This window comes from Chelonoidis abingdonii, chromosome 19 (assembly GCF_003597395.2).
Source record: "Chelonoidis abingdonii isolate Lonesome George chromosome 19, CheloAbing_2.0, whole genome shotgun sequence".
NCBI lineage: Eukaryota > Metazoa > Chordata > Testudines > Testudinidae > Chelonoidis > Chelonoidis abingdonii.
In genome coordinates, this window is record NC_133787.1 from 36,557,847 (window position 1) to 36,575,377 (window position 17,531).

Below are 17,531 nucleotides of genomic sequence, written 5' to 3' on the forward strand. Positions count from 1 at the left end.
GTGCTGTACAGGGGGTCAGACTAGATGATAACAAGCTGCCCTCCTGGCCTTGCTATGTATGACTTCTTCCCCTGCACAGGGTCGGCCAGAGGATTCAAGGGGCCTTGGGTCTTCAGCGGCAGGGGGTCCTTCCACCTCAGGACCCGCCGCCGAAGTGCCGGAAGGACCCCCCACTGCGGGTCTTCGGGGCACTTCGACAGCAGGACCCGGAGCAGAAGGACCCCCCACCGCCGAATTGCCAACGACAACCTGGAGCTTCTTCCGCTCCGGGAGCCCAGGCCCTGCGAGATTTTTCTTGGGCCTCTGGAGCAAGTGAAGGACCCTGCTCCAGGGCCCCCGAAAAACTCTCGTGGGGGCTCCTACGGGGCCCGGGGCAAATTGCCCCTCTTGCCCCCGCTACCCCCCCGGCGGTCCTGGGAGTCCCCACCTACCTCTTTCCCTTCAGCTGCTCTAAGGATTTCTCACTGGTGGACAGGGTGAGGACTGTGCAGGGAGACCAATGGCTTACTGCAGCTGTGCACAATTTTCTAATACAAACCCCTCAGTTTATAGCCCAATAGGCTATTAAGGACAATGCGATGACTGTAGCCCACATGTATTATTGGGTAGCGGGATTCTCAGCTGGACTAGAATTTTTTTTACACCATCAAGTGGGGTTGCCCTGCCATCTTTGGGACCCTAGGATGTGGTCACAGCAGCACCCAACGTTGGTACTGGACTGCTACTTTGGTAGCCCTGTGGCCATCACTGTGTTCCTCTCCCTTGTCCTGCTTCACTTAAACAACTCTGCCCGTTTCGGGGAGTCCTGCTCAGTCAGCCCTTAGTTGTGCTGCAGATTTCCCCCGCTCCAAACATGGTTCTCCCCCAGTGCTTACACAGGGTGCCAACGAGACTCCATGCAAACCCCTTCGCTCAGGGCCTTCGGCTCCGAACCACAGTCTTCGTGCATTGCAGGGAGCTGGTACCAAGGACCGAAAGCCAGACGGACAGTAGTCGGGGGCTTTCAGAGCTCCAGCAAATCTGTCTTGGAGGCAGATGTGGGCTACTCATTTCCTAAACCATGATGAGAAAAAACGGACAGCAACAGTTGTGGAGGGGGAAAGAAAAACCGCCTCGGGGAACAGAGTGAACAGCCTGTGAGAGGGAGGGCTATGGACTGGCTGTAGGGGGAGTGGAGGGTGCTAGTGGGGACAATTCCAGCCAATGCCACAGATCCTGCAAGGTGAAGAGCACCTCCTGCAGGCTGCTCTCAGCTTCTAGGGAATGGAGCTGAGTGCTACATGGGTACCAGCTCCCCAACCATTCCCATGGGCTTAGTGCTGTGCAATATGGCGGCAAACTCAGACCTCTCTAAGCTTCTCCTGCCCTCACTCACTCCAGCCGCACATCATCCTGCAGGAGAAGGCAGTCTGATACAGGAGCCAGCCGTTCCTCCTGTCTGGAATTTATCTCCCAGGGAGACAGAGGGAGCATTGTTTTGCATAGTCTGCCCTTCGTATGGAGGCCCATCCATCTTCATATCCCCAGATAGTGACATCTTGGAACACACAGCAGATAAGATTTAAACAGCACTGGGCTAGGCTGTGCTGCACCATCGGGGGAACTGCCTTCATCAGTCAAGTGTATTTACTAAACACCACCACAGCACACACTCCGTGAGCAGCTGATGGCTCCTCAAGACTTCATAATCTCTTCAGAAGACACATCGGCCATAATTAATTGAAAGAGATGGGACCCGTTGATGGGAATTTTTAATGAGCAGGAACATCTGTTCACTCTGCGCCTTGTAGGCACCCGGACCCCCTCGTTCAGCCTCTTTCATGCCCAGTGGGCCACTTCTGACCTTCTCCAGAAGGTGCGTTCCTGGGATAATGATATGACTGGACGGGAGGGGTCAGGGCGACTTGACTGGAACAAAACACGTACGCCGCGGGGTTGGAGAGGACGGGCCATATGAAACGACCGCCCTTGCCTTTCGCAGGCAGGGGCAAGGGCATCGGGGAGATGAACATGGGCCAAAGGGTGACCTCGCTGCAACGCCACTGATGACACCCCAGCAACTCTGGGCCTCTCTGAGAAAGGCCCAGATCTGGATGAGCAGGAAGGGGGCCCACAATGGGGTGTGCGTGTCTGTGTGTAGCTCCTTTCCGATCAAGCCCGGGGTTGAGATAAGGCAGGCGAGTGAGTGGGAGGGAGGAGAGCTAGCAGCAGGCCCACATTTCACCTGCCTTTAGATTTACAGGCAGCTTTGTTCTCCGGCACCATTAATCATCCAGGGAGGATACAGATGCCTATGGAGCTTGAAACAGCACAGCAAGTATAAATCCAGCAGGCCTTTGATAACGGCCATAAAACAAACAGGTTAGTCAGGCACTGCATGGAGCGGCCCAGGAAAGCAAGCCCTGTGGAGAGGCCACCATCAGCACACCCCTCCCAGGCAGCAGGCACCCCTGGCTCATCCGTTTATAATGCAATGATGATTTTCGTTCCTAATACAGGACTAAGGTTGCCATCTCCTTAGATCTAAACCCAGTCAGCGCATGGGGGAGTCTGAAGGAGGGGGCTAAGGTGGGGATCGGTGACAGGAGGGCAGGGCCAGAGAGGGAGGGAGAAGGGAAAACTCCCACCCAGCCTATCGTGCCTGTCGGAACAAACCCGTCACTCCCCTCTCCATGTCACCGGGCAGTACTGACCCGAGAGGAAGGACACAGATTGTACACCCGGCTTACCCTTAGCAATAATCCATTCAGAAACAAACAGGGGCTCAGCCAGGCAGAGAGCAAGGGGAAACAGTGGGTGCCCCAAGGGATAGGATCTGGGGTGCCAGCTGTTTTAGGAATTAGATAGATAGATAGATAGATAGATAGATAGAGTTCTCAATCTTGGGGTTGGGACCCCTAAAGGAGACACATACAGGTATCAGGGTGATATCCTGCCCTGGGGCAAACAGGGCGGCCCTTCCTCATTCCCCAGCTGCATTGGCGACACGCCCCCAAGCACAGCACTGCCACCAGGGTGCAGCGGCAGTGCCTCCTTACCAGGGCTGCGGCACGCCCATGGCAGCTTCCCAGGGCTCAGAGCGGCACCGGGTGGCCTGCGTTTGATTTGTTGTCTCGGAGTGGTAGCTGTGATGATGAAAGGGGAGGAGAGGAGGAAAGAACTGGGGGGGAAAGAAATCCGTCATTCCTTGGCGATTAGTGAGTGATCTCCGCCAGTGAGATTGCAGGACATGCCCTATTAGGTTTAAAATAGACTATTCTTCACTTAATCGGGCCTTTCAAAGGCTGCCCATTACCAACGAAATCTCGGTAACCCTGGAGAAACGGCTGCTGATGGATCGGCTGCTCAGCTCCCCATTTTGGTTTCTGCATTGCTGATGTGAGGGACTCACCCCTCTAACTTTAGGAAGTTATTTCCCTCTGTCTCCCCCGCCCCCAAAGAGAGGATTAAACCCTCAATTGAGTCTTTGTGCAGGGACTGAAGGGCCATATATCATCTGTTAATCCAGTCCCGGCTCCCTCCCTGGCAGCGTTAGTGGTTCGTTGAGCGCTGCGGCGATGAATCGCTGGAGCAGATCTGTCCCGGCCCTGTCTTGCGGGGCATTGGATGCTTTGCAAGCAGCTGCGAGGAGGCGTTAGTACTCACTCAGCTGTGAGGACATGGGCAATAGGGTACTGGGGATGGCACAAGGGAATCCAACAGGCTGGACAAGCTCTGAGTCGGTGCACGGAGGGGTCTAGGCGTGGCCCGGCCTCTCTCCTATTCCGTTTGGGGTGATGCACAGAGAATGGGGGAAGCAGAGGCCTTCCGAGGTGTGGGCCTCCCAAGGGGGAGAGGACACAGTCTCTAGAGGGAAAGCCAGCATCTCCGTGCCCCCCTCCACCGTCACCTGGGCGCACGGAGACGCTGGCTCTCCCTCTAGAGACTGTGTCCTCTCCCCCTCGGGAGGCCCCTACCCTCTCTGAGCCTCTAGAATGGAGAAGGCAGGTTCCTGAGCGCTGCTGTTCCTGGGCTACGCTGTCGCTTCCCCCCAGCTTAGAGCAGGGGCCGACGGATCAGCGCAGCGCACTGACCCCCAGGGAATGGGGCCCCGCAGGAGAGCAATGCCAGCCCCCAATGCTCTCACCCGGCATGGCTGTGCAGCTCGCTGGAAAGCAACGGGGTGCGGTGGAAGTGGGAGAGCCCCAGCCACACCCATGGCTCTTGACACAGGGTGTGGATCACTGATCCCAGTGGGATGTAGGTGTAGACAGGAATATCCCCCCCCAAGCCAGAGGGCCTTGCAGAGAGGAGAGACTCAGGATTGGGGCAGCGAGACAAGATCCAAGGAGCTGGGGAGGTGAAGGGACACGGTGCCACAGCGAGGCAGTATTCTTGGGGGGCAGAGTCCGAGGTGATCTTAGGGACAGGTCACAGCATGGGGGCTGGGTCCTGGCTATCTGCAACAGGACCTTCATCTGCTCCCTCAGGACCCCATTGCCCTGTGAAGAACGTGTCCCCTGTGGCTCAGTCTGAAACCGTCTCCCTTCGGTCAGTTGCCCCGCAGCAGGGGCCAGAGGAGGGATCATGGCAGATGGTGGGGGGTGGCATCGATTTCTGACTCATTGCATGACCCTGGAGAAAATCACTTCTCTGAGCCTCAGTTTCCTCATCTGCGAAATGAGGGCTGCTACATATCACTATCACTCCTCTCTCCTAGCGGAGAGGTTGGGTGACACAATAGGTAGGGCGCCAGTCCCTGCTCCATCACTGATTGCCTGTGCGACCTGGGGCAAGTCACTCAGCCTCTCTGTCCCTCTGTATGGACAATGGGGACTTGCCCTGCCCTGCCTCTCCGGGGTGCTTAGAGGGTGACACAGCAGCTTCCAGCTCACGCTTTGCAGCCACTAACTACCGCCCCTCTGCCAGTCCCCTGAGGGTCCCAGTTACCACCGTGTTACAGCTATGGAAACTGAGGCATGCAGCCAGTAAGGGTCCAAGCGTCACACTGATCTGTGTGGACCTCTGGGCCCAGCACAACTCCACCCAGGGCTGCCCCACGCAGACTGGCTTGCAGGGCCGCAGCCCTGAGGGATTTGTGCACAGACGTTCCCTCCAGCGAGTTGTGCAAAGGACAGGGGTGGATCAGAAGGAGCAGGAATGGCCTCTTCTCTCCTTTCCCATCCTAGTGCATTAAAGCCTATTGTGCATGCGGCAATGACCTCCTCGTCTCCAGGCACCAGGCTGGGACGCAGCTATGCAAGACAATAAACCAGACCTGGTTAACCTATATTTTAAAAAGGTCACTTCTTACGAGGCAGCCAAGTCAGCAGCCAGGAGGGGGAAGGCTGAGAGAGCGGCGCTGCGAGCACCCTGTCCCTCCCAAAGTGCTGGCAGAGGGGTCTGCTTTGTGGGATTAGAGCCTGCGTCCCTTGAAGCACCAAGAGTTTAGCTTTCCTTCCCCTCTCGTCTTTGTGTTTTAATTAGTATTTCCAAGTGGTGTAATCCCTCCGGGAACCCGCTGTAAAATACAGGCGAGGAGAACCACTAACAATGATTCTTAATTAGCAAGCGCTTCCTACCCAGATTGCAGCATGGGCATAAGGCGGGGGGAAGAGACAGGAAGGGAAGCCTGGGACAAACCAAGTCGGATTGGGGTGCCGGGAGCCACAGGGCGAGGGCCTGCTCCGCGGGTGTATATTTGCTGCAGGCTGCATGGAGATTAGAGACAAAGGCTGCCCAGCTCCCACCACCTTTTATCACTCTTGGCACTGGAACCAAAAACATTTGGCTTGAGAGCAAAGTTCCCACCAGTCTCCTTCTGTGCCCGGTATCAGATACACGCACAAAGCAAACAGCGCTGTGCACACATCTGGCTTTGTCCTCTGAGCTTGCATACACAGCACACACCCCTGCGGAGAGTCAACACATTCTTTGTGGCGCTGGATAAGGAACTGCTGCACCAGGTCAGATCTCTGGCCCATTGACTCTGGCATCCCGCAGGGCCAGTTGCTTCGGAGGGAAGTGTAAGATCTCTGCACTGATGGGATAAACCACCTGCAGGGAGAATTCCCTCCTGACCCCAAAAGTTAGAAGCCAGTTTAGACTCTGAAGCAGGAGAGTGTCTGTCCTTCATAAGATTCAAAAGTGTGCATGTACACACACACACACACACACACACAGAAATGTTACCTGTCTGCCTTCGCTTCTCCAGACCCCGTTCACTGTTTTCGTCGGGGCAATGGTCACTACCGGGGGCGTGCTAGGCACACTGTGCCCCCCAGGGGGGACGATGATGGGGCCCATGGGTCCTCGCTTGGGCGTGCTGGCAGGGGAGCTGTGGTTGGTGGCTGGCGAGGAGACGGGGGAAGACTCGCTGCTTATCGAAGACCCTTTAAAGAAACCGAGAGAGGGGATCAGAAAGGAAACCTTTAACAAATCCGTCATAGCAGAACCCAACCCATTAAACCCCATTGACAACAGCCATGGCCACAGATCGCCAGGCTGTGAATTTGGAGGCACCATGAATCTGGTCAGAGAACACAAACTGGGCTAGCAGATCATGTCCTGTGCAACCCCCCTTCAGAGACGCTGACCCCTCTGAACAGGAAAATCCAAGATCACATCACCCAGGGCACCATCCTATGTGGTGCTGAGAGATTCCCGTGAGCTACTTCGCACCCACAACGGCCACTGACTGCCAGGGGTATTGAGGGATTGGGCCCCGAGTGTCAGCGCCACTAGGAAAGGTCCTCATAGTCCCATGGAGGGCCACCATCTATCCTCAATGACCCAACTAGTCCAGTGTCATGGCCAACACTGGAGCCCTGCCTGGTGGCCCATAGGATATGATCTGCAAAGCCAGATCTATGGCTGGGAAGGGCCCTCTCTCTTATCAAGCAGGCCTCTCAATGAAACGCTGGGTGAGTATTAGGGCTGGTAGAACCCAGGCACCACAGCGACCAGCGCAAGACGCCCCCACATTGCAGTGCCGCTGTGTGGTTTAGACTCCCAGCAGGTGGCAGCTCTGCCCTGACAAGGCAGTGAATGTCCTTGCCGGGCTGAGCGGATCTTTGCCATCCCCAAGGTGAGGGACAGAGGGAGATGGATGAAGATCCTGGAGGTGAGGAACAGAGGGAGACAAATGAAGATCCTGGAGGTGAGGGATAGGGGAGACGAATGAAGATCCCAGAGCTGAGGGAAAGGAGGAGACGGATGAAGGCAACCTCAGGACGTGTCTACCCAGGACAATTTCCCGGCATAATGATAATTACGCACACGCATACATCCCATGTCACTCTGGAAGCGGTACAAACGCTAGTAGAATCAGAGTGCCCGCGGGGGGGGAGTTATAGCAGCCAGGTGGGTAAATTTCCCAGGGGGTTAAAGAAGGGATCCGTGCAGCGGATTTACTCTGTCCATCTGAGGACCTATTAACACCCCTCTTCCCCGAACCCACACCAGAAGATCCAGCACCCAGAGAATGAAGCAGCCATGTTTGTTTTCAAACAGACTCTACTTTGCCTTGCTTAGGCGAATGACCCCTTGCTGTGGGCTGCCTGAATGGCTGTTGTGCTTTACCCCAGAAGTGGCTGCATTTCAGTGGCGGAGGCACTCCGCCACAGCCAGGGCATAAAGTACATCATGGCAATGAGTCTCGACGTACGGTGCTATTAATAAGAGACCGTTATCCTGCCCAGCCCACCAAAGCTGGCTCCCTGCCCATGGCGAGAGAGGCTCCGGGGGGAGCAGGACGACCACGCAGGAGATGTGCTGCTGCTGAAAGGGGTCAGAGGCATCAAAAGCCATCAGTTGTTTATTTATAATTCAATACCCCTTTATTCAGAACGCGGCACTGTCTGTGAGCGTGTGAGCTGGGCAGCCATTCGGTTCTTAGTTGGGAGCATCCTCTTAGAGTCAAAAGATTTTGCCACATGCTGTTTAAATGCCCCAGAATGGATCCTCTTGTCAGTCCCCTCGGAATAGCTTGGCAGCACCCCCCCACCCTCCAGGGCCCAGGCGGCTCTGCCAGCGCGGGAGAGCACCACCCGGCCTGGCCAGCACCACAGCCAGGAGAGGGCTTCCACGCTCGAGGACAAGCTAGGCTGAAGTCACTCGCCAAGGGGGTCTTTGTGCAAACGGGGCAGCTGCCTGGCTTTCAGTGGTGCCAGATGCTGGCAGAGGACAGGGGCCGATGCATAAGGATCCTGTCCCTTGTCCTCTCCTCCAGGGCCTGGCACATTTGGTCAGCAGGTCCGTTGCTGGGGGGATGGGAGGGCTGGAGTCCCTGACATACTGCCTCCAAAGAACCCTGGTTTTTCACCCCATGAGGCCTAATGTGGTGGAGGGATTTTCAAGGCCCTCTGCCCAACTGCAGGGGCTTGAGAGCACTTGGAAAAACCATCTCTCAAAGAGACAGCTCTGCTGACCCTTCAGACAGGGGTCACCGGGGCTGCTCCATGATGCGGCCTCACATCACAGCAGCCAGCGGCGCCAGCTCCTGGTAAGGAACAGCCGGCTGAGGTGGTGACAGCTGAGGGGAATATCTCCCCTAACAGCCTTTGCTCCCGACCGTGGTCTTATTCTCCAGAGCCTGCGCAAACACCCTGTCCCCAAGCACCACACTCAAGGCAGTTCTCTAACATGGCCAACAGGGAGGCTACAATGTGCCTCAGTTCTCCCTCCAGCCCCTCTGTGTCCTCTGGTGCCATGTCTAATCTGACATAGTGCAATGAGATCCCCTCTGGCAGCTGGAGGTCCTGGGGGCAGAGGACACGAGTGCTACTGTCATGAGCAGCTCACCAAGTTACTCTTGTAGCTCGGAAGTCAAAGGTGCTGCTTTCGGATCCTTGGTTCAAATCTCAGCAAGGATAACTGAGCCGTCTTCCATGCCCTCCCCAGCGCAGCAACAAGAGTTTAGCAGCAGGCTGCAGTAACTTACAAGTAGGGTGGGTTAGTCATTTAAGATTTGGCTCTCCCAGTCAGCCTCTCAGTTCCCCTATTGACCCTCTAGCAGGGGACTACGACTGTGGCATTAGAGGAGGACAAACCCCCTCACAACAAACCCAGCTAGCAGTGCCATACTAGGTAAACGAGGAAACACATTCCTTCCTGACCCCTGCAGTGATCACCCCACACCCTGAAGCATGGAGATTAGACTATCACACAGAACTACAAGCTTTATCACTGCTCAGAAAACGTTCCAGTCCCTTTTAAAACCTTCTATTCTATTTAATTCAGTAACTCCCTGTGACTGATAACGCGCTGTACGAGGACGTGTGTCCTTTCCAGGGGCACCCAGGCTACAGTACACCATCCTCCATGCAGGCAAACCTGGGGTCGCTACAGACGTTTAATGCAAAGTCCTGATATTCCAGCTTTGAGCCAACATGAGAATTTTTCCAGCCCTCAGCTTGGCTGACTCTGAGCGGCATGGACATTCATCTCTGGCACTGGAGATGCGAAAGGGGGATCACGGATGCCAAGCATGCACAAAGAGTGCCACTTGCGTGGCGCCAGCACCTGCTGCCAAGGATGCCTGTCGCGGCACACAAGCGGGGACACAGTGACCCGAGAGGATGACCGCTTTCTTTCAAGAAAAATTAGCCAACACTTGCAGGCGAGGCTGCAAAAGTTACTCTTGAGTGAGCGCCGGTGCTCGCAGACGCAGGCGTTGGGATAAATCGAGTCGCTCTTTGTAACCCTTGGGCAAGGCTCTGGCATTATTTGCATAATACATCTGTATTTTAAATTATACCCACCCCAGGGATGCTGGTGATATTTGCAAGGGAAAAATAAAACCTCCGAAATGGAATTAAAGTACCGAGAGCAACGTGTATAGAAAGGAGAGGCTGGGACAGAAATACAAATGGGATGCTAACTAGGGCACACAGAGCTCATCATGTGCTTCACTAGAAATTGCTAACATGTAAAAATGTGCTAGGACAGGCCAAGCTCTGGGATGTGTGAATTTTGTGCTCCTGAAAGATGTTGCTGTATGGTTGAGGAGACAGAAGCAGGAGCAGCGTGAGCTGCAGTGACCCCATGTCGCTCTGCCAATGCGCTTCAGCATTGACCTGCGGAGGGACCACTTCCGGTGCCTGTTCAATCCTTGGCTCCTCTGCTCAGCCAGTCAACAAAGGGCCAAATTCTCTGCAGATGGAAATGGGCAAAAGGCCAACAAAGTTAATGGTGCTGCATCCATTTACGTCAGTTTCATAATTAGCACCAATGCTGAGAGTGGGCTTAGCGAGAGTGGGCTTAGCAAGGGAAGGGAACCGAGGCTGCTCTCAGCCATCGGGTTCCCGACCGGCCTGGGCTGGAGGCTCTGCAATTCGGTCCGACTCTCCCAGCACGTCACTAACGGCGTCCCAGCTGAACGAAGCGCCTCTCAGCTATGAGGCTGGCACAGAGCTAGATAGGCCTTGTAACTCAGAACTGCAGCCTGCAGACCTTGTGCCCACTTGGCAGGACAAAGGACACGCCATGCTGTGAGTTCAGTGGGATTCTGACATGGATCTGGGCCTGGCAGACTCCGTGACGTCAGTAGCACTGCTGTTTTTTGTGGAAGGTGTCCAGATGTCACAGTGACAGACAGCAGGATAAAGCTATAAGATAAGATGTTCCCCTAATTCACCTGTGGGCTCTTGAACGCTATTGTTCCCCACGCTCCGATTACAGCGGCAACGCAGAGCCCAGCAACGCTCTCAGAGCCACCGAGACAGCACGGAGCTTGGTGCCGAGCAGCGGGGAGGAGCCTGGGAAATGGAGAAGAGCTGTTCCACGTGGCTATCCAGCCAGACTCGGGGATGGGGGAAACGAAGGGGCGAGTGGCGGAGGAATCCTACCCAATGGCAGTGTGCAGAGAGGCATTATTAGCTGCCGAGCCCTATTAATTATTCCTGAGTCTCTCCGGGGAGAGTCAGGGAGAGAAAGGCTGCCTACGACAAAGGAGGCGGCAGATACAGATTTGACACCCTCTGAGGTCTATCTTGTCAGCGCAAGGCCAACAACAATTAGCACCTAATCCCCTCTGAGCTGGGAAGCCATTACTCACCACGCGCTAGCGTTAACAATCAATACCGCCACAATGAGCCGGGCAATTAATGAAGCTAAAGTCTTACTTCAGAACCTTAATTCTCGCTGTGTGGCTTTAAACGGGAGGGTTTGTGATCGTTATAATTAACTGGTGCTATTCAGCCAGGAGTTAGTCAATGAAACTAATCTGGATTGGAGATGACAAGAGGCACAGTGTGACGGTGTCACCTTTGTTGTCTGACCTCCTGCTTTCTGCTCAGTGATAGCAGATTAGCAGGCGAGGCTGACAGGCAAATGTAATTAACAGCTGAGACCCTGCAGAAGAAGAAAAAACCAGAGATCTGAACCAGTGAAGCCCACAGTCGGCTGAGGAGCTTTGGGGATTTCTTTGTGCCTCCTTCCTCCCTCTTCGCTGCGCCTCCCTTTCAGAATAAATTTACTCCTTGATTGGGCAAGAAAAGATGCAGATTTCTGTCCAGCCATGAAAGGTGTCGCAGACCCTGCATCCCAGACACTGCAAAGGTCTGAGCTATGAATGACTCATCCGGCAAAGCAACCTCACAGGCCATCCAGTGTCTCTCCCCTCCCCTCTAGCAAAGCCGTCCACAGCTAGGAGGCATTTGCATTAAAGGCAAAACTAGTCACCATCTGCTGGCAAACAATGTGGCGCACTGAAGACACACTCTTTTTCCAGTTTCTTAGTCCTGTCCAGTGCATAGTGCAAGGTCCTAGGAATCAGGACACCTGGATTCATGCCCAGCTCAGTCGTCAGTCCCCGGTGTCACCTTGGACAAGTCTTTAACTTCCCCATGCTTCAGTTGAACTATGTGTAGAATATACCACGAGAGTCTGATCGGCACCCCAGTCTGAGCGCTGGGTTTGCCTAGCCTGAATGTGAGCAGCCCCCCTGCAAAGCCCCACCCGAGTTATGGCGTCCTCACTGGTGCTGCGCTCACCTGCACGTGTCGCTAGGGCTTCTGGGGGCGTATCGCCCGGTTCCCAGCACAGCAGTGAGCTGAGCCACTCAATGATCCTTTGCCAGCGAGCTGGGGGAGAACTCATCTCGCTGGCTGGGCACCCAGGGGAAGGCACTGGAGGGCTATCGGCACTCAAGAGTGAGTTAGCCGGTGTCCTCTCTGCAAAGCGGGTGGGTTACCAGCCTGAGTGAAAGCAGCACCGGGGCTCTAGCCAAACCCCCAATCCCAGCCAAGAGGGCTGTGTGCGCGGAGGGGGATAGGTTGGGGTAACACCTGGGGCTAGCTCTGCAGTGAAGGGATGGCTTCGGGGGGTCTGGGCCTGAGCCAAAGCCCACTGGGTCAGCTCCTAATGTAGTAGGTCTGACATCTGACAGGCTCAGAACCCAGCAGGGCTGACCCAGCTCTCCTGGAAAGGCAAAGTTCTCTAGGCTTTGCTCTGGCCGGGCCTCTCCACCCCGTACTGATGTTTGCCTGGCATGGCCATGCATGAGGACTGTGGCACTTTGGGGGCCCCGTTGTGTGCCGCACCGGCTGCATCCTTGTGCCCCACGATCCTCATAAGGATGGAGACGCTGCAGGGGTTCTTGGGAACCTGCAGTCTAAAGGCGAGGGATCGCTGGGCTGATGTAGGGATCGGCTCGCCCTGCCCCACGGGAAGCTGTGGCGAGTTAGAGCCCGGGGAGCACGAGGGGGCTGCGCAGGCAAAGCCTTATGGGGTACACTGGTATGACACTACCGTACCCCACACCTAACCATCCGGAGTTACTCCGTGGGCCATTCCTTCCAGCTCAGACACACGGCAGCGCATGCTCTTGAGGATATGCCCCGCAGCCTCCCCGTTAAAAAACAGCCCTTCCCTTGAAATCCTTCCCCAGGACTAGATTGACGTGGCCTGCTCCTGACAATTCGCAGCACGCGCCATGCTTCTTCAGCAAGCAGCCGTGGGTTCCAGGGAGGTGCGGGTGCTCAGCACCTGGCAGGGTCTCAGTACCTGGCAGGATCAGGCCTTAAAAAGTGGCAGAAACAGCAATGGGCAAGCAGGCCCCTGCAGGAACCCAGCAGCATTTCACTGGGGCTGGGCGAGGCTGGAAACCAGCCCGGCTCGATGAGCACACTGGGCCAGATTCTGACCGCAGCGACGCCCTGTAAAAGCAGCACAAGCCCCCAGCAGCCAGCGCAGCCCGTCTGGGTTCACAGCAGAGAGACTGAGATTGGAACCAGGCCCTGTCTTCAGCCAGTTCCATTTGGTGAGCCCCCAGGAACCCTGCTCTGTACCCAGCCTCCCTGAGCACGGATCCCTGGATGGCTTTACTCCTGTAGAATGGAGCAATCTGGCTGAGCCAGCAATGCAGCGAGTATGGACCTGGCAGTGTCTATCCTGGAGAACAGCAGCATCATGGGGGCGGCTCTGCACAGCCCAGGCCCTGGGGCTCAGATATGATGCTGATCATCTGTGTTACAGAGGTTCCAGCTGAGACCCGGCCCCTGCTGCGCCAGGTGCTGCCCAAACACTGCCCATCCACCTTACAATCTAAGCAAACAGAGGGAAATGGCTTGCCCAGGTGACCTGGCAGTTCACCAGAACCCAGGGCTCCTGAGTCACAGGCCAACGTCCGACCCGCTAGATCAGTGTAGCTGTCTGTCATGGACAAACACCGAGAGCTAAGAGCCCTGGCTGCTCTGACATGGCCCTCCAGTTCACATGACAGACCCTTCCTTCCTGGAGGTTAATATCCCTTTAACAGATTCACACAGCAGCAAGGGGCGGGGGGAAATGACTTTGAACTCTGCGCTGAATCTCCAAGCTCCCGGAACTCAATTAACATCCATTTGATATCAATAACTGTGTTAAGCAGCTCTCTGTTTCTGGATGCGGCTGGCTCCCGGCATGGCTGCTCACACACACAAGCCTTTCCCACAGCTTCTGAGCCTGCCTGGCCTCTTCCTTTGAGATGAGAGAGAAAGAAATTGCAAGAGAAACCATGTCGCTTTAATCCCCACCGGGCACGGCGCCCCTGGTTAGCTCTTGTTTTCCCCTTAAAGTCATGTTTCAGCTTGAGCCGAGCCATTGACTAGGAGAGACAAAATCCTACTCCAAAGGCTCTGGCAGCTTTTCCAGCTGAGTTGGGGAGGTAGGGGTTGCTAGACCTGGCATACAGAGCTCTTTGTACTGGGACTGGGGGGCAGCTTTCCGGGAAACTTGGTGGGTGAATTTGATGCTCATGAAAGTGAACAGCACTGGATAGAGCCATGTGGCTGGAGTGCAAGAGACCTGCAAGATAGCCTCCCTCGCTCTTTCAATGCACCTCAGCTCTGCCTTGCAGCTCCCAAGCTTTTCCCTGAGAAGAAAACGACCACAGCTCCAAATCAAGAGGTGGCTTCATGATGTGAATAAACATCTGTTAGGGGCCAGGGATGCCGGAACTGGGGTGGGGGGAGGAGGAGGTGGCCATGGCCCTCACACTTTTTACCAACCATAAGGCCAAGTGACAGGGGAGGAGTGGAGACAAGCGAGCGGGGGGAGGGGTCTTGGGTGGAAGAGGCGCAGGGCCTCGGGGGAAGAGCTGGTGCAAGGGTGGGGGGCTCTGGGAGAAGGGGCAATGTGAGGGTGGGCCATCAGAGGAATGGGTGCTGTGGGGCAGGACCTCAGGGAGAAGGGGTGGCACAGGAGGTGGGGCCACAGTTCGGGCCCTGGTGTCCACCCCCCAACACTTTTAGGTATCTTCCGCCACTCCTGTTAAGGACTGAGCCACTCAAATTCATTTCTCCAGTGATCTAACCGACATCTGAACCTAGCTCTCCAGAGATGAGAGATCAGTGCACCAACTAGCACAGCCTCTAGCATTACAGCAAGGAAACACACCAATTTGCCTCCACTTGTCAAAGACCCACTGATGCTCAGGGCTCTTTTTACCCATAGCTTTTCCTAATGCCACATTCCTGTTCTACACAATCCCCTTCCTCTCCCCGCCAAAGCCTCCCGAGCTAGATAATCTCATATATTATACATCTAGGAGATGATCCATCTCACAAACCCAGGCAGGCGGGGAAATCTGAAGACGGGGAAGGATTCTGCAATCAAATTATACAGTAGTTAAATCTAAATCAACAGAGAAAATGTGTGGCTTTTTATTATGAACCAAATTTGCTGGAGCAGGTCTTTGTATATCGCTGCAAAGGAAAATGACTGCATTGGTGACGATGACTGGCACACGAGAGAAAAATTTAAGCATCAGGAAATCAATGTCAGAACCTACTAATGTCGCTTTTGATGGCTAAGCAGTGACACATGGCTGAGGAGAATGAGACAGAAGAGGAAAATGGGGCGGCAGAATCTACAGCATTTTACAAATTGATTCTCCGCCTTGTGTGCGGGTGGGGGATGCGGGGGTTGCTGACCCACAGACCAGCGTCCATTACACCAGGTAGAATTCATGTTCTCTTCTAGAAGGCTGGGCAATTTCCACCGTAATTATTAATGAATCCTCTGCCATGGTGATCCTCCACATTTCAGAGGCCAGTCAGCCGCTTGATGTAATACTGCCCCTGACCCCGCCCCCGGGTCCCCTCTCGCTCTGTGTTCGTGGGAGCGTTTTCGGGAGATTTGCCTCTTGGCACTGGCCGGCTAGTGGAAAATCTTACGGTGCAGCAAGCAGAGACGAACGGTCGGGCACAGAGATCTCCTCTGTCACCAGCAGCCCACAGCTCCCTCCCTTCCCCCGTTGCAAGACAGCCCCCAGCAGCCAGATTGAAGCTTGTCTGCAGTTTTCACTCCCTTCCCCGTGAGAAATTCTGCTGGCAGCGCAAATGATGCGCAATTACTGAACCTCCCCCCCCCAATAAAACAGATGGGCTGCCAAACGGGCGGCAGGGAGACGCTGTGCCGCCGAAGGAGGGGGCCTGGCGATTGACACACGCCATCCACGCGCTGCTGAGCGCTGGCGCGTTGCTCTTTACATGGGCCTGGCCAAGGCAGAGGAGCCCCAAACATGCTCCCAAGGAGCCGGGATTTCTGTGCGGTGCAATGGGCCAGCCCTTGGGCTCTGCCCATGCCCATCTCCTCTCCAGACTAGGGCTGGCCCTGGCAGCACGTGGCCCAGAGGCGTCTGGCGCAAAGGGAAGGGCAGCAACCAGCGCTACGCTAATAGGATTGATGCTCTAGCTCCATAACCTGGCCACGCTCATTCCAGATTAGCGGGTGGAGAAAGGGAGGCAGGCCAGGGATCTGGCTTCTCTGGTTCAGCTGCCCTGCGCACAGGCACTCCTGTGGCACCACCCCCGTGCTAATGGCAGTAGCAGATGGGACAGCTGAAGAGACTGTGCCGGGAAGAGTCACAGAGCTCTAGCGGGTAGCAGTGATTCTGGCCCACAGCACAGCCACTCCCACAGGCGCAGGAGCTAACCCAGCAGGGGCCAAGCTCTGTATCGAGGAGAAGGAGATGGCTGGGGTGCAGGCTACAGGGAGGTCTCAAGGAAGAAAATAGTCAGGCTTGGAGAAGACTGCTGAGCCAATGGTTGTGCAGGAATGTGGGGCAGGGACCTTTCTGAACTGCAGTGAAAGCAGCCAGGAGCAGGGCAGGGCAGCTCGTGGCCACAGGAACGGCTTCCTTTGCTTTCTTCCTGATGTCTCCCTTGGGATCCGGGGCCTTGCTGCAGCACTCCCAAGCTAGCTTCCCTGGGGCAAGGCTCTCTGTAGCTCAGAGACGCTCCCTAAGGCTGACCCCTGCCGGCTAGCGCTGCGAGCAAAGCTGGCTGCATTCAGAGGGTGGGAGTCCATTTAGAGAGGGCGGGGCTGGCTGAGGCCACCGGCAAACCTCAAGCTACAGCTCTGTCCCGCTAGCCCTGTGCATTAGCGCTGCGGGAAGACTCCTACTGGCAGGGGACAGCTTGTTTGAAACCACTTCCAACCCCCCGGCGCTGAGAAGTTTGACGATCCCGAGGCTCCCACCTTGCTTGGAAGAGCTGATGAGAAAATGGCAGAGAGAGGGAAAGTCCATGAGAAAAAGAGCAAAATATGGCCCAGAGCAGAAGAGAGGGAATCTGATGGAGGAAAGGACCCAGCCTGTGTCTAGCACACCCCCTGGGGCCAGCCGGGCACTGTGTGCATGTGTCCGTCTGTCCTGCTGCTCCCTGCTGGATGGGACAAGCCCTGCTCTATGTGCACAAGGGTGTGGTCGCTGTTTAACGCACCCCACACCTGCTGCCCTTTAGCTAGAGGATCACATTTTGCTTGTTGCCAGGTCTCCCTTTTAAGTCACACAGGTTTGAATGACAAAGTCCTTTAAATCCTCTGAGCTCCCCTGGCCACAGCAGCTTCCCACCCAGATTAGGGGCTTTCAATAGAAACACAGGTCAGATTTCCAGGTGCTTGTCTTGCAATCCACACTTCCCTGAGCGGTGCCACAGGGCGGCCAAAGCCTCTGCGGGTGCCACTGCTGGGGGTACGAGGGCGAGACGTGCTGAGGTGATCCCTTGTCCGCACTGTGCCAGCACAACCCTGTCTGGCCAAATGACCTAGCAAGATGTAGGCCAGGCTCA

General features: G+C 55.5%; 1 protein-coding gene across 17 annotated transcripts in view; it reads right to left on the minus strand.

The window, feature by feature from the left end:
* Window positions 1–17,531, minus strand: part of GSE1 (Gse1 coiled-coil protein) — a 350,367-nt gene that overhangs the window by 31,143 nt on the left and 301,693 nt on the right. For all 17 annotated transcript variants that reach the window (XM_075073679.1, XM_032793779.2, XM_075073680.1 and 14 more), the window contains one exon: window positions 6,172–6,371. In XM_075073679.1, the coding sequence (XP_074929780.1) occupies window positions 6,172–6,371 (200 nt within the window). The remainder of the gene's footprint in view (window positions 1–6,171; window positions 6,372–17,531) is intronic.